This window comes from Saccostrea cucullata, unplaced genomic scaffold, assembly GCF_032062105.1.
Source record: "Saccostrea cucullata isolate Sc308-1 unplaced genomic scaffold, CSIRO_AGI_Scuc_v1 ctg8151, whole genome shotgun sequence".
Classification (NCBI taxonomy): domain Eukaryota; kingdom Metazoa; phylum Mollusca; class Bivalvia; order Ostreida; family Ostreidae; genus Saccostrea; species Saccostrea cuccullata.
The window spans coordinates 4,729-25,487 of record NW_026926765.1 but is presented as its reverse complement, the minus strand read 5'-3'; the positions used below and the strand labels follow the sequence as shown (position 1 = coordinate 25,487).

The window sequence follows — 20,759 nt, the reverse complement described above, 5'->3', positions numbered from 1 at the left end:
TAGCCGCCATTTTTTTTTAATTAAAAGTTCAATCCCGATTTTAAATTAAAGAACAAACCCGAACAAATTAATTTTTTCATCGTTTACCTATAACAGTGTACAGATTACATGATATATTAGTATTTGTACGTATAAATAATTTTTTTCTTTCTTTTTTTATCAATCTTTAACTTCATTATTATTCCCCGATCGCATTTATTTACATTTTGGAGAAAAATCACCGATGTCAAACTGTTGAGTACTGCTGAACGCTGCATATATTTTATCGTAAGTGTATTCCCGACGGGTTGATCTCTTAGCTTCGAATTTAGGCTTATCTCTAGCCATTAACAATACGTATTTAATTTGAACGTTAAGTTGCTTCTAGATCTGTGGGGGTTACTATGTTGCCTTTAGCCTAAATACTTCCATATTAAATATATATACACGGAAACAAAGAATTTAGCAGTGAATAATTTTATTTCGTAAGAGCATGCAGTATAAAAACACATCAGGTGAAAACTTATTCACACCTTTTTGAATCAAGTGGTCAGTCAGGCATAATTTCTGTCACCAACCGTAACGACAGCCGCCAGGTGTACTTCAATATAACCGTTATAAAAACAACTCATTATCACCTGTGGGGACCGATCAGTGGCTTCAATATAAGCGATATTTCAATATAGCCAATTTCAATTTAACCGTTATTTTAATGCAAAGAATATGATAGTAAAAAACTGGGGATTTATTTTTATTTCAAAATAAGTGGAATTTCAAAATAAGCGAGTTCAATATAAGTGGAGTAAGCTGTAATTCTTAAACAATGGGTGCTGGTATGATAAGAAATTTTTAGGTTATTTGTACTTTCAGGCTAATCAACCCAATCTGTATTGAAAGTCGATGTTTTTGCACACTAATCTCATTGTGTGTTTATAAATATTGATAAAATAATGTGCGTTTCTAGTTTTCCTCTTTTATATCTATCCAGTTCAGTAGCAAATAATGAGTAACTGTAGTCATGGTGACGTATGCGGAGACTTGCCAAAGTTTTTGAGTCCCGTACAACAGGAAAGATAACTCCAAAAAGGAACTTTGATACCAAAGATTTTGAAAATATTTTTTCTACATCAGTGCATTCAATTCTAATTAAAATTAAATTTTACAAAATTTGTTGTGCTACATATGAAAACAGACTGGGAAAAATATCTTGAAACTTGTGAAATTATTATACCCCCCGCTTGAAAAGCGGGAGGGTATATAGTAATCGGTATTTCCGTCCGTCCGTCCGTCTGTTACGCTTTGGGGTACCCATCTTTTATCCGCAACTCCTCTCATACCACTGAATGAAATTTGATGAAACTTTCACAGAATCTTTATTACATATTGCCATTGTGCACCTCCTATTTTACTTTTTGATCCGACACATATTTTGGGTTTCCCGGCCACAGGAAAACATGGACTTTTTCACCAGTTAAAACCATATGGGAGGCGGGGGGTATCATTTAGCGAGCTTATCGCTCACAGTACCTCTAGTTACTTTTAAAAATCAGTATAAATTATCATTCTAATTCCTGGCCAGTTTTTAAAGGTAATTGATGTTTCTTATTAGTAATGCTCAGTAAATTATGAGAACATAAGCTGGGTGTGTGTGGAGGACCCTTAATATCTCTCCGTGGCAGGGTTGGCCCTTAAATTTATTAAAAAAATTAATATTCCCTTCTCCCAAGGATGCTTTGTACCAACTTTGGTTAAAATTGGTCTAGTGGTTCTTGAAAAAAAGTTGAAAATGTGACAAGATTGCAGATGGACGGATGGACAGACAGACAACAGGTGATCAAAAGAACTCACTCGAGTTAACAAGTTGAGTCCAATACGCCTTCCATTAGCTTAATTTGTGGGAATGCAATAACCATCTGATTCCTAACCCATAACTTTAATCAATCTAAACTTCAGGCATTTAAATCACATGACCTGTTAACAGGTTAACATCTAGAATGAAGACCAGGAAGTGAATTGTAATATACAGGATTATCAGGGAGGCCATGTTGGATTTAGAGGTGAGAAAAAGTAATATTTAGTAGATTTTAACAAGTTACAAGATGAGATAATATGTAGCATATAACATAATGAAAGACATGTTACTCAGTTGTCATTGATGATCTCAAGTGTAGTAAAGTATATAGCTTGAAATGCATTTAGTGCCGGCTTGTTCACACTGAGAGTTAATTTAATTCACAGTAAACTGATGCGAAGTTAACAAATGCAAATTAAAATAATGCAGATTAAATTGCCTTCACACGACAGCTAAGGTGAAGTAAATTAATGCAATTTAAAATTTCAATTCTACTAAAAGGCTATTCAGAAAGGCTATTATGATGTCATTTGTAAATCATGTCATGTATGCAGAGCAATCCATTTGATATAATAATGATAGTGACTACAGGTATACATTTAGTGATTTACATACTTTTCCTTGATTTTTGAACCAAATATAGCACAGATACCAATATCTAACCACCAACATAATTTTGTACTGTGACTCAATTCTCCCCTTACGCATGCGTCAAAATTTAATTCAAATTAGCTTTGCTTACCTTTCACACGGAGCTAATTCGAAGTAATTTAATACGCAGTAAATTAATTCCAATTAAACTTATTCACATTAAATTCTCCGTGTAATTTAAGGTCAGATATGACACATTCCTCAAAAATATATAATTTTCCCCAAGAATTTGTCATCGAAATATGTGTAATCTTCTGAATAGCTTATATAACAATTTTTGGTGTACTTATATTCAAAATCATTTTGAAAGCGATGTAGAAGTCAGAAGAGAAGGACAAATATGAATATTTTTTTATATAATACGTAGAGATACAAAAAATATATTTGAGGAACGTGTCGTCTGACCTTAATTTGCAGAAACCTTCATGTAATTTGAATTACACTTTTTGTGTAAATAGGGCATGAGATTCTACTGTACATTACCTTGATGATATAAATCAATACTACAAAATGTAAAAGAACAGGGTACAGTTTCAATACAAATTAAGCCCTGTATTTTTCTAAATTATGAAAGTGATATAAGAAATCAAAATCCATTCTTTCTGAATCATAAGAATTCCCTGCAGTAAGAATACACAAATTTTTTTTCTCATATGACCTCCTAAATGCTAATTGTGACGTCATCAACTTGCGCATTTCCCGTATTTTCTTAAAAATTTGCAGAGGACATCTGTTTACAGTGGAATTTTCTTTCTGAAAATATACTCTGCCACCGTTGCCCAAAAAGATTTTGAGATAGCAGTTTACATAATATATCCAAAAATTAAAGTGGGCGATGGTGGCAGACACTATTTTCTAAAGAACAATTAGCACAGAAATGAGTCATTTTGAGTTTTTTCTGCATTAAACTTAGAAATGTGCCAAATTAATGATGGCATATTTCCAGAAAGGTCCTCCTTAATGCCACATTCTTTAACGATTTATCATATTCACCTATTCAACTATTGTTAAAGCCAATTTCATAACTTTAAGAACATTAAATTTTTAGGACACACTAAAGCTATATACTCGCCTATGAGTCAGTATTTTGGGAGTTAAAATTGAAGTCCAAAAAGTCTATGTCCGACTTATAGGCGAGTCATAAAAGAACTGGTATTTTTCTGGATGGCGAATCGTAGTATTCTATAAACATTTTCAACAGCTACCTTTGAACAAAGTATCGGTGTGCCGGTATTATAAGATTATACATAAATTACATGTATTTTATATACATGTATCTAATAAAAAAATTTAATCTTGGGAAGGCATTTATTTTTTATGATTAAATTTACATATCGACTTCATTTCTAAAAAAAAATATTAATCAAAATCAGGATAAAACATCAGAGCATTTATTATAAATTGTCACCTGAATCTGGCAAAAAGTTGTAACGACTTATAAGCAGGTCAATAGCAAATCCCTGCCAAATAACCTAAAAAAAATACAACCAACTTATAGGCAGACTGACTTATAGGCAAGTATATATACGGTACCTTCTTCTTTAACGTCATTTTCTTCCTAATAAAATCTTTCCAACAAGATGTACAGATTATTTGTTAAACTGTAAACACTTTTTACATATTTCCCTACTGTTATTTCCAAAATGTGTAACGGTCTTAGAATTTCAAACACAAAACTTAACGAGAGGCTCTTGGGCAACATCACTCACCTGAGCATTGTGGCTAGGAAAAAGTAGAAATTGGTTTATTATTGAAAAGTTTACATCCAAAAGAAGTCCCATGACCAATCATGGCTTTACTATTCTTGAGATGATTTTTAAGAATTTTCCTATTTATGTCTATGTAAAACTTTGATCGGCCATTGTGGCCCCGCCCTACCCCCTGGGGTCATGATTTGAACAAATTTGAATCTACACAACCTGAGAATGCTTCCATATAAATATAAGCAATTATGGCTTTGCAATTCTTGTTGAGAAGATTTTAAAAAAAATTTCATATATATTTTTCTATGTAAAACTTTGATAGGCCATTTTGGCCCCACCCTACCCCTGAGGGTCATGATTTGAACAAACTTGAATCTACACTATGTGAGGATGCTTCCATATAAATATGATCAATTATGGCTTTGCTATTCTAGAGAAGAAGATTTTTTTAAAAATGTTCCTATATATTTCTATGTAAAACTTTGATCGGCCTTTTTGGCCCCACCCTACCCACGGGGGTCATGATTTGAACAAACCTGAATCTACACTACCTGAGGATGCTTTCATGTAAATATAAGCAATCATGGATTTATAATCCTTGAGAAGAAGATTTTAAATAATTTTCCTATATATTTCTATGTAAAATTTTGGTCGGCCATTGTGGCCCCGCCCTACCACCGGGGGTCATGATTTGAACAAACTTAAATCTACACTACCTGAAGATGTTTTCCCATAAGTTTCATCTTTCCTGGCACAGTGGTTCTTGAGAAAAAGATTTTTAAAACATGCCACCAAATTTTCACTAATTCCCAATTATCTCCCCTTGAATAAGGGCGTGGCCCTTCATTTGAACAAATTTGAATCCCCTTCATCTAAGGATACTTTGTGGCAAGTTTGGTTGATATTCAACTGCTAGAAGGATATGTTGTTTCTTGAAGATTAATATTGAGAAATACACAGTTTTGTTCACCTCATATTTCTCTCTTTGTATATGCATGTATTAATTGTGTTAATTTGTGTTATGTTATTAATGTTCATGACTGTATGCCGACATAGTAATTATCAATAAAGTGAATTGAATTGAAATTGGCCCAGCGGTTCATGAGAAGAAGTCGAAAATGTGAAAAGTTACAGACAGACAAGATGGACAGACGGACGCCGGACAAAATGTGATCAGAAAAGCTCACTTGAGTCTTCGGCTCAGGTGAGCTAAAAACTTCTCTTGTTTTTGTTCAGAATCGCTTTTATAAGTTCCTGTAATCATGTGATCTAAGTCTCCATTTACTTTTAATTACAGGGTCATGTAATGAACTGAACCTAAACCCCAGTGATGGACCCCCGTTATAGTGCCCAAGAACACCTCCTCTGTGACCTGTGTCAAAAAGCAGCATTACAGAGTCATTGTGAACTTTGTCAGATTAACCTGTGTAAGGCCTGTGTAGGGGAGCATCTCTCTGATTCATCTAAAAGACACAATGTTGTACCATACAGACACAGAACTTCTACTCCTAACTACCCAAAATGTCCAAATCACACCCAGAAACATTGCGAACTTTACTGTGAGAAATGTGACATTCCTGTCTGTTCTAACTGCCTCTCCTCTGGGAAACATAAAGGACATGATTTACTTGATGCTCTACAAAAACTAAGTTCTAAAACAAAAGATTTAGAAAATGACTTGGAAGAACTAGAGGAAAAAATCTATCCTAAATACAAAGAAATGACATTAGGCCACAGTTTTTATATCTTTCGGTTTACGGATCCGCCGACCCGATTTTTTCAGGGTCTAGAAAATAAATATAATGGATTTTATCACCACTTTCGATAATTTTCCGGAAAATTCAAGCCTGATCATCAGGGTTTTAATATTCATAATGCGTCTGAGTCCTAAACATGTATTAAAACGTCTCATTCTTTCAAACGTTTCAGTGACTATAAACAGAAATGTGTAAACATGGCGGCAAGCATGTCTTTTTTCAAAGTGCAGTTAAAATGTCTTGGAGATAGCACGATGTCTAGAAACTTTTCAGAGAAAATGAAAGAAGAGCAAACTATGGGAGATGCAATATTTCTTTTTCCCAAAGAGTCTTGTTTAAAACGTAATCTTCTATGATTTTTATGGAAATAAAAATAACCACCAAATATCAGCTGTTGACTGTTTCAATGACATAACTTCGCTATTTTTTCCCATTGGTAATATTTTTCTTCCAATTCAAAAATAAGGAATTAATATGTTGAAACTGGACAAAAATTGTAGAAATTGCACACAAAGACTGTGTACGTTTTTTTAAAAACGAATTTCATTTCCAAAACCCAGACACATGCTAAATTTTGTGTGATAAGTGTATGAAAAAATCAATATGACCAGATAAATAGATCGTTTTCATGGTTATAGGTCCCAGATACATGACTTGTTGACATTCTACTTTATAAGTAGCTACAATGTCATGCTAATAAAAAGAAATAGGCAACAGTGTAGGGTTTCACTAAAAGAAGTAAAGATAATCTGTGACTTCGTCTTTATAATTGATACAATATAGTTTACAAGATTATGAATCTAAATCAAAGTAAATTAGTTGGGTTTTTTTTTTTTAAAAAATGAATGTGTCATGTTCCCAATATTCTATGATCAACATCTTTAATATTTAAAAAGAGATTTTTTAATGATTTCAAATAAGATCTGAAGTAAACCCTCTGCAGTAAAATCATTTAAAATTTTAGTTCCTTTTATTTGATTCTCATTTACTACAAATAATTTTTCCAAATTTCAGGAAATGTTTCTAATTTTTACCAATTCAAAAGAAGTGTGGTGGTGTTTTTTGTTTTTTGAAATCAGCGATGTTCCGTTTGAAAGAAGTTTCAAATTATTTTTATTTTTATTTTGTCACCACCCAATGGACATTTTGGCTGAAAAAATCCGTAAACCTAAAGATAAAATAACTTTGGCCTTAGATTTGAATTCTGAAAAAGTCAACTTGGAAAAGCATTACAAGAAACTGACAACAGCTGTCACCAAACAAGGAGAAGACTGGCACAGAGATATTAACATCATTGTCAACAAACAGAAATCTGAAATTGATGAGATGAAATCTGAACACCTGGCTGCTCTAAATAAACAGGAAAAAGAAATCAAGCAGATTACTTCTGATGTAAAACAGAGCATAGTTGATCTGAAGAAAATACTGGACTCCAATGATGTCTCCCTAACATCTGCATATAAACCCAGGAATGCCCAATTCAGAAGATTACCTCCTAGAGCAAATACTTCATTACCAAGTTTTCATCCACATCAAATCAACCGAGCAATGCTCCATCAAATGTTTGGTTCTCTGTCAGCATTATCCATTACTACAGAAGAACAAGGCTACAAAATGGAGGAACCAAAAGCTATATCCACTCCTAAAGTGAAACCAATTCTTGATGAACCAGAGCTCATCACCACAATAGACACTATGTATGATAAACTATGCAGTGTTACCTGCCTCAATGATGGAGAAATCTGGACATTTGGGAATGATGAATTCTTAAAACTCTACAACCTCCATGGCAAAATACTGAAATCAATCCAAACTAAGTCTGGCAACAGACCATGGGACATAGCAGTGACAAGGAGTGGAGATCTAGTTTATATTGACCAAGATACAAGAACTGTAAACATAGTGAAGAATGAACAGATACAGGAAGTGATCAGACTACAGGGGTGGATACCTTACTATGTCTGTAGTACCTCATCTGATGACCTCCTGGTTACCATGACCAGTACTGATTATAAAAAATCAAAAGTTGTCCGTTACTCTGGCTCCACAAGGAAACAAACCATTCAGTTTGATAGTGAAGGCACACCTTTATATTTATCTTGTTCCTACATCACAGAGAACAGGAACCTGGATATCTGTGTAGCTGACTATGGAGCCAGTGCAGTAGTGGTGGTTAATCAGGCAGGAACACTCCGATTTAGATACACTGCTACTCCCTCTACTACTAAGGGATCATTCATTCCATATGGCATCACAACAGACAGCCAGAGTCAGATCCTGACAGCAGACTGTCACAACAACTGTATCCACATCCTAGATCAGAACGGACAGTTGCTCCGTTACATTAATAACTGTGATCTACAGGATCCAATGGGTTTATGTGTAGACACCAGAGACAACCTCTTTGTAACTGAGTTTAACAGTGGTAAAGTGAAGAAAATCAAATACATGTAAACAATGTAAACATACCGGTAAACTGTATATAACTGAGATAATCTCCCTGTGGCTGACTAAATTAAAATTGTGAAGAAATTCAACTACATGTACTTGTAAACTGAATTGAAATATGAAAAAGGTTTTATCTTGTTACACAGGAGTTAAGACTGAAATTCATTAATGTCTCAACCAACTGATAACAATATAAGTATAAGATGATGACGATGAAAATCATGAAATACACTACACTTTGATATGATATCAAACAAGGCCCATGGGCCACAACACAAACCTAAGTTACAGTGGCCCTGCTGTTCCTCATCAGATTTCCCCTTACCTATTATGGTCCTACATACCCTACCTCCGGGACCCATGATTTCAACAATTTAGAATCTACACTACACCAGGATGCTTCCACATAAATTTCAGCTTTTCTGGCCTAAAAGTTCTTGAGAAAATCATTTTTAAAAATTTCTCCAGTGAAATTCATTGTTAAACTGAGAATCTCTATTGTTGTAGCCCTGTCTTAACCTCAGGGTCATGATTTGAAATTTTTAAAATTTACACAAGGCCAGAATGTTTCCACTTAAGTTTCAGCTTTTCTGGCCCAGTGGTTCTTGAGAAGAAGATTTTTAAAGATTTTGCCTTGTATATATTTCAAAGTAAAAATTTGATTCTCTATGGTGGCCTGCCCTACGCCTGTGGGCCATGATTTGAAGAATAAAGAATCTACTCTACCCCAGAATGCTTCCACAAAAGTTTCAGCTTTTCTGGTCAAGTAGTTCTCAAGATGATTTTCAGATATTTTGCCCATTTCAATGTAAAACTTTGATTCCCCATTGTGGCTCCACTCTACCCCCATGGACCATGATCTTATCAATTTAGAATATAAAGTACCCATCGATGATTTCAATTAAGTTTCAGCTTTTCAGACCCAGTGGTTCTTGAGAAGAAGATTTTTTAATGACCCCACCCTATTTTTGTTCTTATAGCCTAGCTTGAAAAGTGGGAGGGTAGATAGTGATCGGGATGTCCGTTCGTCTGTATGTCCATCTGTCTGTGCTTCCATTTGTTACCCTTTGGGGTACCCATCTTTTTAGCTGCAGATCTGTAGCTCTCCGAAAAAATTATTGATAGACCAGAGAGCTACAGTGCCATCCATTGAAAAAACTGTATATTTACTGCGCACAAAAAAGTGCGCTCGATTTTTGATTAATTCTTACAAATTTTTACCTCAATTGCAAAAACTGTAACATTGTAAAAAATTCCTCTCTCCTCTATCAAGTTCTCTCGTAGTTGACATCTGAACGAAGACAGGACAAAAACAATATACACCTCGGATCTATAGATCCGGGAGCATAATAAAATCAAAAACCGTCTTAGGAAAAAATGCTAATCTGAATTACCTTAATGATGACAGCATGTGCGGGTAGGTTGACTCCCCAGGCTAGAGTGGCCGTACACACCAGACATTTAATGTGTCCTGCCGCGAAATATCTCTCCACTAAGTTCCTGTCCTGCCTCAGCATGCCCGCATGGTGAATTCCAAAACCATCTGGGAACAGTTCCTTCAGCTGCTTGTTACGAGATTTCAGGGTCTGAAAAACAAAGTGTCATTTAGTTTCTGCTGAAAATAATCACCAAGTCTAAAGTAGCTGCAAGATTAGTACTTCCTTGTGCATAATTCCCTTTAAAAGATTTTATATTCACATATTATGAAAAAAATTTGCCTCATATATAAACTGAAAAGTCAAATGGTAACTTAATATTGCATTCCAAGTATTGACAGGATGTAGTCACCAATGATAAGCACACATACTGGATTGTTACTTTACAATTTTTCTCCTCGCGTTGTTTTTTGGAGATATTTAATTAACTGGAATCAATGGTTACAATGGCTATTTTTAACTCACTGATTTTTCGGCCTGCCCGTATTGAGCAGACTGCTCCGGAGAAAAGAACCCCATCTCTCCGTTGTTTTTGGCGATTTCTCGGAGGACCATGGCCGTCCTGACCGTGTCGTTCCGAGCGTGAACAAACACCATCACCTGGTAACCCTGCCTGACTTGTTCCAGGACCTTGTCGTAACAAACCGTGTTCATGTCCTGCAGAAACTGAACTTTACTGGTCGCCTTAATTCCTGCAAAACATATGGTAAAATCATATGAAATTAATCTTTTTTGTATTAAAGTGCATTTAATTTATAATTTTACATGTAACAATACTAAGAACATTATTTAAAATTCAAAACGTAAATTGTTAACGAAATCTACTGAGCATTAAGAGGAAACTCTACTCACTAAACATTGTTTTGGCAGAAGCCAGAACAAAAGAAGTTTTTTCCTTTACCTACAAATGTTTGTCCGAGAGGAACTGGTCTAAACCTTCCATCAAAGAAGTAGAGTCCTACATAAGGATTGACATGAAGGAATCGGGCCACATCAATGTAGTTAGGGAGGGTGGCAGATAAACCAATGATACGAATCATACTCTGGGAGCTCTCCACCTAGAAACATTTATCATAAACCTATCAGCATACAGTTTTAGCTGCAGGAAAAGAGAAATCTTTAATGGTTTATTTGCAGCTCACTGCAAATAGTGAAATACATGTAAATGCACAGTACTATGGGTAACAAGAGATGTTTGTAAAACACTTATGCCCCCCTCCCCCCCAACTGGATTTTTTCTAAGTCCAAAAGGGCACAACTCTGTCTAAAATAGTGCGATCCTACCCAAACAGAACTTGACCTAGATATTCAGCTGAAACATCTGTATACTTAATTTCATTTCAATATGTGCAACCATTGCAAAGGAAATGAACGGAAACTGCAAATAAGTGGAATTTTTCTAAGTCCAAGGGGCATAACTCTAACAAAAAGGGTGCGATCGTACCCAAAACAGAACTTGACCTAGATATTCAGCTGAAAAATCTGTGTACTAAATTTCATTTCAATATGTGCAACCTCTGCAAAGAAAATGAACGGAAACTGCATATAAGCGGAATTTTTCTAAGTTCAAGGGGAATAACTCTGTCAAAAATGGTTCGATCGTATCCAAAACAGAATTTGACCTAGATATTCAGCTGAAACATCTGTATACTTAATTTCATTTCAATATGTGCAACCATTGCAAAGAAAATGAACGGAAACTGCAAATAAGTTGAATTTTTCTAAGTCCAAGGGGCATAACTCTGTCAAAAATGGTGCAATCAAACCCAAAACAGAACTTGACCTAGATATTTACCTGATAAACCTGTATACCAAATTTCGTTTCAGTATGTGCAACGATTGTGAAGAAATGAATGGAAACTAAATGGACCGACAGACAGCAGCAAAGCAATATGCCCTCCCTTCTTCGAAGGGGGGGCATAATTATAAGTGATTTCTTTTTAGCCTAATTTTACTGTATTAAATCGTCTGTGGGTCCTTGTTTTATACCTGTCTGATGGTTCTGGCGACCAAACTCTCTATGACTGACCCTCGGTCATCGTGAAGCAGATGGACCTCGTCTATAATTAGTAACTTGACCAGCTGGGTCAGTGCCACGTCCCCAGTGCTCTTACGAGTCACCACGTCCCACTTCTCCGGTGTCGTCACCAACATCTACAATGGAATAAAAATTTTACTTTACTTTCAATCTAAGATTTACTTGAAAGAAAATTAAAAATTTTCTCTATTCAACCTCTGGTACTTGATGCGTTTATGTGAGAATTCAATAGCGATGAATACATTACGTAAGTCTTAACAGAATTTGAATCATAGCATTTCCTTTGTCTAAATTCAATTACAGATTTATTATCAAAGTCAGTGGTACCTGTGTTTTCATTATTTCAGACTTTGACAACTGCATGTCGCCCGTAAGTTCCTTTACAGCAATCCCTAGTGGTTCTAATCGACCCCCAAAGTTACGGACCATCTCCGCCGCCAATGCTTTCATAGGGGCCACATAAATTATCTACAATAACAGCAACTGTTTTGACTCCTACATTTTCTCATTCAAAATTTTGGAAGAAATTCTTCTTTTCAGTATAAAATTGTATTTTTTCTAAAATGTATGAAATTAATTGCATGTCCTGTACAGAACTAAATGTGTAAATAATGAAAATGTTGGTTTTATTAGATTGTCACTATTTTATTTTTCGGAGACTGACCTTGAACTCATCTTTTTTAATGACCCCCTGTGAGATGTGCTGTTTCATCTCGTGAAGTATTGTTAACATGGCAATATTAGTCTTCCCGGCACCAGTGGGGGCACAAATCAACAGGTTCTCATTTGTCTTGTAAGCAGCATCAAACACTACTGACTGGATTCGATTCAGGGCTTTGGTGTTCTTGAATGCTAGCTTAGCAACCTGAAACAAAAATCCTTTTTCTTTAAAACTGGTGCCTATATATCAGACTGATTTGAATATTACTTAACCCTATTTCTGCTTGTTTTCCACCTTTCATTTCTAGAATAGTAGTATTTTTATCAAATCTTAAACAGAATTAGTTATCATTCTTGCAATTTTTAATTTGATAGTAAGTATAAGGATAAAACATCAGACTAAAATGAACCTCAATTGATATAAGAGAATGACGCCTAATACATGACTTACATCATCTAGGTCAGCGATCTGTACCCTCTGGTTCCCTACATTCGTGGCCTGAGCTTCCGTGTGGGGGATCCTGACCTCCTCGGCCAACTTAGTACTCTTCCTGGTGAACGTGTCTGGTAAAACCATCTGATAATTGGAGAAAATAATTGTAACAATAGAGTATCCAATACAACACAAAATTACTAGTGTTGGCAACGAGTACCCGGTTAACCGTCGAATGATGCGAGTGTCGGTTAGTAAAACTGCTATTTGGTTACTCGGATAAAAATACATCATATAAAGTAAATAACAAAAGTTAATTTGCTTATGAGCGTATACATAAGCATTTCTCTAATTCTATTTACCGTTAGATTTAATGATCTAGTGTTTCACTAATACGATCGATTCATTTTGATTAGTTTTCACAGTTAATTGGTAGCTTCGATTGCCAGCAGGTTATACAAGATTTGAAGACCTGGGTTATAATTACATAATTAAATAGATTAACAAGATGCCGCCAAAGACATATATATCTTGAAAGTATTTACAAGAACAGCTTATTCGATACCTGTAACATGTAATTTATGTGAATTGGAGTTATTGTGTACGGTTGTGACTTCAAATTTCTAAATAATTATTCTGCTTGATCATATGACATAATATATGGGGAGTCGAAAACTAAAAGGTGATGAATGCCATTGTAGAATAGCGTGAAACATTGAATATTTTTTTATTCTTTTGATTGAATTAATTTTCTAATTATAAATACAGTATGAAAATTCTTTAAAGATAATGCATGCATGGGTACCTTTAAGCATTCACAATATAATTGTGTTTTATTTCTACCGATAAGAAAAGGATGAGATAAATGATAAATATGAATATGAATAAATCATCCGAGTAACCGGGTACTCGATCGAAAGATTGAGCGAGTAACCGGTTACTAAAAATCGTCCGATTTGCCAACACTAAAAATTACTCTTTATATATAAACCTTTACTAAGAACTTTCAGTAAAACAGGTTATAGGTAACTGCCAAGGGTGAACAACTGAGATTCATAATTGGAACTTGTTATATCCGATTAGTTCATTATACATTTATGTTAAAAAACTCATTGACTTAATCATGTTGCAGTAAACATGAATTAATCAAAAGCATACACCGATGCCCCTTATACACTGCTCGAAGGCGCACTTACTTTTAGGTTGCTAAATGGCGGCCTAAAACTTTTTTCAGTCACCATTTCAGAATTTATGGTCGCCATTAACAAATTTTTCACTCGCCATGACGAAAACATGTGAATAATAAAATTAAAACAATGAACTAACATCCACATGTGTTATGTTTTTATTAAATTAAAGATTATTAATTACTGTGACTAGAAATCTTTTGCTAGTTGAAGGATATATTTTTATTAAATACAACCACCCTTTGTATGGTACACAAAAGAACACATGTAATCTGATCCTAGAATTAAAGTTTAATCAAAAGAAAATAAAACTTTGACAGTTGTTGAGATAGGACTTTGCCAATTGTTTATCATGTTTACCTGTTTACTTACTACTACATATCTCACCCATAACACAGTCATTGTCAATGCCGCCAAAACACTTAATTAATTGTGATATGCAAGCCATTAATTGACTAATACTTTAATAACCAGGTCAGAGAAACTCTAGAAAGTTTACGACGTTTGGATGCCATTCTCTGTATATACTTTTCTCGTTCTATCAAACTTTACTATTACAGCATGCTGTCATAACATTACGTGATCCAAGTCCATATGACGCTTTGTAAAGTGTGTTAAAGTATATATCTTCAAACATTGTCTTGATGTAGAATCTTGAAAACGTAAATCTCAATCCCTATCATAAAAAGATGGACGTTGCCAGCCCAAATTTTCTCAGTCGCAAAAATGCGACTTAGTTTTAATTTCTAGTCGCAAAACAAATTTTAGTCGCAACTTGGAGCACTGTGCACTGTTACATTACACATAACATTGAAAATACTGAATACATGAACAGTAAATCTCACTTAGTACGAACACGGATATAGGGAAGTTATCTTGGATCCCCAGCTATATAAACATAACGAATTTCTTATACAGATATAACGAATTAGGGATATAGCGGTCCCAGTGACTTTGTTATAACAGAGTTTTACTGTATAAGTACTGATTGAGGACCAGTCTATGGTTACCTTGACTCCTCCAATAAAAGCTGAGGACTGCCTGGCCTCTTCCATGGAGTCGAATACATACGGATATTTCTCTCTGGGTGTGTAACCTCCCCTACCCCCACTGAACATTGGAGTGGGCGCCTTTAATGCTGCTTCTCTGTAATAAGACTTAGCGGATGCTTAATAAGCCAGATATCACAATTACATAAGCAGGTGCATTTCTTACATCAAAGGAGGTAGAAAAGTAAAGTTTCCAAGCATTTTTTCCCCTACCACTATGTGTTATTTGTAGTTCTATGCTCTATATATTACCGTAAATAAAAGTTCCACATGGACCTAATATTACCTACCATCAAACCACAAACTAAGTATTAGAAAATCTAATTTTTTAAATAAGATTTTCTTTCCACCTTTCAGGCACTATTATTTACATGTATTTCTTCAAACCTTTAAAAGGAAAACTTTTTTTCTTTGCTGTACCCCTACACACCTTTGGGAGGAAAACTTATTTTCTTTGCTGTACAGACCTTTGAGCCCTGAGTTGCTGAGGATTGAAGAGGAAGCCCACATCTTCCTCCTCCTCATCTCTCCTCCTCTCTCTCTTCTCCTCCTTCCTCATTATCTTCATCAGATGCTTCTCATCCTCTGTCTGTAAATAGGCAAACTTTAATGTGATTTTAGCCATAGCCTTATATAATAACCAAATGATTTTTTATATAAAGAATGTAATCTTATGAACTGTGGGATCTGCTTGCTTCAGATGTTTACAATAGAATAATCTTTACCTTCTCAATAATTTAAGTCAAATAACAGAAAGCATAACTGCTTATTTTCTTTGTAGTATCTACATTTAATACCAGGTAGTCATTATTATGTCAGGGGATGGGGAGTAGGGGTTGGGTCGTACCTGTACTGTTACTTGACAGGCATAATTAGGTCAGGTAATGGGGGGGGGGGAGGGGGTCTTACCTGTACTGTAACTTGACAACCATAGGTGGGCCGGGTAACAGGTGGCCTGTTTCCTCCATCAGCTTTGGCTCCTAAAGTTCAAATCATTATCACGTTTTAGACAAGTGTCAGAAGTTAAGACGGCATGCTAAATGTAGCTGACTAACTCCAATCATGCCAAAGACAGCCAAAAATAATTTACAGCTCTAAAAGTATCCAAAGCTAAGCAGCCTCTTAGTGTAACTTTTCAAATCCCTAATTCTCTCCCCTTTCCTCAGAATCCAGGCTTTATTTGTATCTTTTTTTCATTTTTCCAATCTAAACTTCCATTAAGATACATGTATGACCATACAGTTACTTACATAGAAATATATTAGGATATTTTAATTTTGGCTACACTCTGTTTACTGTTTAGTTGTTGAGAAGAACTATTTATACCTACGTGTTTGTTTACTGCTCTCTGGGCGAGTTAAAGCTCCCTCTATAATTTTTCCTTTGTTTTGAATCAAACTTTGAATGAGTTCAAATCTGTCAAAGCCCAGAAGCTCAAAGAGCTGCAAAAAAAAAATGCTCTTTGAAAAATTATTTCTCTCAACACTGTTATTAAAAGTGACATACAACAGTAAAATAAAGCTTTCCTTATTCCTCTGCCCCAAGCGTTCACTGAAAGTGAGGGATATTAATTTGGATCTGTCTGTTTGGAAGATATTTCATAAAGTCTTCTTTTTGCACAAGAAATCATTTCCTTTACAGATTTCATATGTTAATTTTGAATCTTTCTAAGCTTTTGCAATGAAATTTAAGGTCTTGATTTAACTTGAGAAAGACCTGTACTTGACTTTAAGGCTAAATGCTGAAAAGTAAAGGTCAATCAAAAGTAAAGGTCAGTCTTTTTTTCTCTCTCACCATCTGCATTTTTAGGTCTTTCAGCCATCTTCTTCAAGCCTTCTTCCATAGGAGGGGGAGCATAAATTCTCTGGCTTAGGTTGATTCTCTCTGAATTTACTTTAATATACTTACATTATTTTGTAGTTCTTCGTCTGAGTTGGATGCTGTTAGAACATCAAATATGGTGGAGCATAAGTCCTCTCTACTCATACCCAGATAATTCTCCTCACCAGGAAAATATTTGATTACTTCCCTTTGAAGCCATGAGGCATCATATCTACAACAAAATTTTGATATTATGTAAATTTACTCCTGGTGAAACCAAAAATAACAATTAAAATATACTTCTATTCACTTGTAATGAAATATATTTCAACATGCCCAGAAGTTTTAACTTTAAAAACTGAAAATGCAAGTTTAACACATTTCTCCCCTTACTATACATTGTCAGAAACACAGGTTATATGTTCTCTTTCAATGATAGCAACCCATGGCTAACACCTGCATTTGTATGTAAACTTTAACATTTTATTTTAACAAATATTCTGTTTTAATCGCTTTTGAGCATAGGACACTTTTTAAATTACATTAAGTTAAATCCATTCATATAACATCATATGTTCTAATATGTTACTAAGAATGTTAGTTACCTTTCCTTGTCAGGTGATTCCCTCTTGGCAGCGATCGGCTTATGGGGGGAAGCTACGTATTTCAGGTCCAGCTCTCTCCTCTCACCTTCATCAGAATCAGAACTAAAGTCCTCGTCCTCAAAATAAGACTCTGGACTTTGACCTACGAACTTGATGTTCATCCCAAACTCCTTGACACTAGCTTCTCCATCAGCTTCTTGTCGGTCTTGGTTACCAAGGGAATCTAGTGTATTTTCTGGTAGCCATGACACTATCTTGTTGACCAATGAACATGCATTGCTCGCTGCTGAGGCTGGAAATGGTCCAAAGATCTGTCGAAGTTTTGTCGTCTCTTTTTTCCCAACAATATTAGCTGACTTCAGAAGTTCAAACAGGAATGCTGCTGAACTCTCCATTGTCTCTAAATCTGCTTCTGATCCCACTGAAAAACACAAAAATAATTCTTAAGAACAGATCCTTTAATATGTTACATATTACAGTAACTTGGCAAAGAAAAGAGCTTTGAATTTTCATTGATATCCTTAAATGCCTCAATATATTGGTTATTTCTTATTGAATCTAAAAAATAATTTACAGAAAAAATTAAAACATTGAAAGACAAATTGACAGAGAAGTTTTTTCAATAGTATATGTTTCAAATTCTTATCCTTTGCTGTTTTCAGCTCTATAATATATCAAAATACCAGTACCACACCTATTGATTTGGTGTACTGAGTCAGTTCTTTGAGAGCAGCTTTCACTTCCTCTTTTGACACATCAGCTTCTTTGTTTATGACCTCCGTCAGTCTCTGCCAGCTGACCGTGTCTGTCCGTTTCTTTGCCGCCAGCTGCCGCTTACGGACCAACTCTTGATGCTCATCAGTGAGTGATATTCCTGTGTCTCTGCTAACATTGGCAAACGCTCGTAAAGCTCCCGTCAGTCGCGGTAATGACGCCATTGCTTTCAGGTTAACTGGCTGTAAAATTTGTACTCTATATTAAAATGTAGTTTTATTCTGAAATTAAATGATATTCAATGAATATACAGTCAATTCTCGAATTATCGCCATTCGATTCATCGCCATTTTCGCAATACCGCCATGATTTCCCAAGAACGTTTTTCCTGCTATATAAAATTCTCTTTATAACGCCAAATTCGCATACCCCCATCCGCCACCCTGTTTTCACAACAAACGTCCATTTTTAAGTGTCAATTTTCTCGATATACCGCCACAGGTGCATGTGGTCAGTGAAGCGCGGCTAATTGGTTGACGCTTTCCCTGTTGTAAAGTATGCAAACGCAGCGAGGTACATGCAATTAAATAATTAAATAAGATTTAAATAAAGAATAATTTTAACATGAACTGTTATAATAATTTTGTATTCTGTTTAATAAAAATCATTTAGTCACGGCTTCGCCACTGTGACGAAAGCCGTCGTTGTTAAAGTACACCGATAACGATATTATTTTGATGATCTCTGCTTTAAACTTAAAACAAAAAAAATAATTGTACGGTTTAAATTGTGAACGTTTCATTAACAATGATGCCATAAACAATGAATTTATTCAAGAATTCATTTTACCTACTATCGGCAATATATCACGATGATCTACCCAACACGTTTTTATTTTTCAATATCAGACGCGCAGACTTACATGCAAACATATGTACTTGTCTTTATTTCATAATTACACATTTTGTTTTAGCAAAATTGTACATAATTAAAGAAGTATTTTCAAATTTAGAAATATGTTTTTATATGCATGCACATGTAATAATAAGAATAGAAACGCTAAATGGTATTTCTAAGAACGCTAACTCTACTTCTTGTTTCCTAAAAGATGGTAAATTCAATTCATCGCCAAATTCGTTATACCGCCATAATTTCTAAAGTACAAAAGGTGGCGGTTTATCGAGAATTAACTGTATTCAAATTATATAAACAACAATGGTCAGTAAATGAGCAATAGATCGACACTCTCCTGACAATAATTACATATGTCAGGATGATATAGCACTGTTTCCTATCTCTGGCGAAACATTCATGGAAGAGAACCACATCAGTATGGTTGAGAGGCTGGAGCCCAAGTATTTACAGACATTCATTTTTAGTCTATAAATTTTGGTAACTTTAGCCTGGAAATCGGTGAATTGATTGGAAGCACACTGAACTCCATTGAAGAATAACATGGATTGTAACAGAAAATTTTTTTAAAAATCATCTCGCATCTGCGTGCTTTCACTTTTGTTTCTAGTATTATAAATCCTTAACTCGAGTCTATCAGACAGACATTCTCAATGTTTGAGTCGTTTATCAATGCTGTTGTAGTCAGTGACGGTCTTACCGTGTTTTTGATTCTTGTTATAATCTTTTATCCAGTACCAAAACTACTGGAAAGTGTTATTATTTCACCATTTTACATCAATATTCACGTGTGCACAAAGTAACCATCTTGCACAATCAGCAACTGCAGAAAACCGGAAGAAGGTCTAATCAAACTAGGCCTGGTAAACGCTTTACAAAATTTAAATACAATATTTTTTCTCACTATGACATCGAAGTCTCTGTGGCGCAATCGGTTAGCGCGTTCGGCTGTTAACCGAAAGGTTGGTGGTTCGAGCCCACCCAGGGACGCTCAATTTTTTTTTCTGTTTTTTTTTTTTTTTTTTCTAATTGTTAGCAATTAATAATTCAATTTAAAGGTACTTGGACACAGATTTGAAGTCAATATTTTCTCTATAATATTACCACTTATATATTTTAATAGCATTTCACACAAAAATTAATTAAAAATCTTTTTTCATTTAAAAGTTATTTTATAAAAACTTCAAATTTTTTGGCGGGTTTGATTGACTCATCCTTGCACTTTCACAAATTTTAACCTTATTCTTAATCCTTAGGAAAAGTGGCAATCTTGTTGTGTATTAATGAGAAATATTAAAACTTTTATCCAGAAAAATAATTTTATTCAGAGTAGAAATGTTAGAAAGCAAAATTCCTTCACAAGTATCGTCATTCCGAACTAAGAGTTGCGTACAGAGTTTAGCAAATCGAGCACACTCGTGTTATGTACAAAGTTTTTGTAAACAGGGCACGAGTTCTGTTATTGTTGATGTTTAGAATTCAACGGGTGCGTTCAGCCGTCACAGTCTGCTTAC

At 34.9% G+C, this 20,759-nt stretch overlaps 2 protein-coding genes and 1 non-coding gene across 3 annotated transcripts; 2 read left to right on the top strand and 1 right to left on the bottom strand.

Annotated features, from left to right (window-relative positions):
• The first annotated feature begins 2,004 nt into the window (after window positions 1–2,004).
• On the top strand, window positions 2,005–8,396 carry LOC134272600 (uncharacterized). The gene is made up of 3 exons (XM_062754817.1): window positions 2,005–2,036; window positions 5,483–5,937; window positions 7,022–8,396. Exons 2-3 carry the CDS (start codon window positions 5,516–5,518, stop codon window positions 8,394–8,396), a joined length of 1,797 nt encoding a protein of 598 aa, XP_062610801.1. The 5' UTR covers window positions 2,005–2,036; window positions 5,483–5,515.
• A 1,361-nt stretch (window positions 8,397–9,757) lies between these two features.
• Window positions 9,758–19,612, bottom strand: LOC134272601 (activating signal cointegrator 1 complex subunit 3-like). The gene is made up of 15 exons (XM_062754818.1): window positions 19,597–19,612; window positions 18,314–18,575; window positions 17,620–18,040; window positions 17,102–17,246; window positions 16,524–16,635; window positions 16,103–16,173; window positions 15,661–15,782; window positions 15,155–15,290; window positions 12,976–13,101; window positions 12,529–12,729; window positions 12,192–12,332; window positions 11,816–11,980; window positions 10,728–10,884; window positions 10,292–10,518; window positions 9,758–9,976 (listed from the first exon to the last, which is right to left on the bottom strand). The coding sequence occupies exons 2-15, from the start codon at window positions 18,555–18,557 to the stop codon at window positions 9,758–9,760; spliced, it is 2,487 nt and encodes an 828-aa protein (XP_062610802.1). The 5' UTR covers window positions 18,558–18,575; window positions 19,597–19,612.
• Window positions 19,613–20,161: 549 nt separating this feature from the next.
• On the top strand, window positions 20,162–20,235 carry Trnan-guu (transfer RNA asparagine (anticodon GUU)). Its single transcript has one exon. It is a non-coding gene; the product is annotated as a tRNA-Asn (tRNA).
• Window positions 20,236–20,759: the final 524 nt, after the last annotated feature.

Bases quoted from the DNA above. Each gene is read 5' to 3' on its own strand.
- LOC134272600 (XM_062754817.1), top strand. From the start codon at position 5,516: ATGGACCCCCGTTATAGTGCCCAAGAACACCTCCTCTGTGACCTGTGT. The intron at 5,938-7,021 runs GTTTACGGATCC...TTTTGAAATCAG, and splicing joins CACAGTTTTTATATCTTTCG to CGATGTTCCGTTTGAAAGAA.
- LOC134272601 (XM_062754818.1), bottom strand. From the start codon at position 18,557: ATGGCGTCATTACCGCGACTGACGGGAGCTTTACGAGCGTTTGCCAAT. The intron at 11,981-12,191 runs GTACCACTGACT...ATTCCATTGTAG, and splicing joins CTGAAATAATGAAAACACAG to ATGTTGGTGACGACACCGGA. The intron at 9,977-10,291 runs GTGAGTTAAAAA...TTTGTTTTTCAG, and splicing joins ACGGGCAGGCCGAAAAATCA to ACCCTGAAATCTCGTAACAA.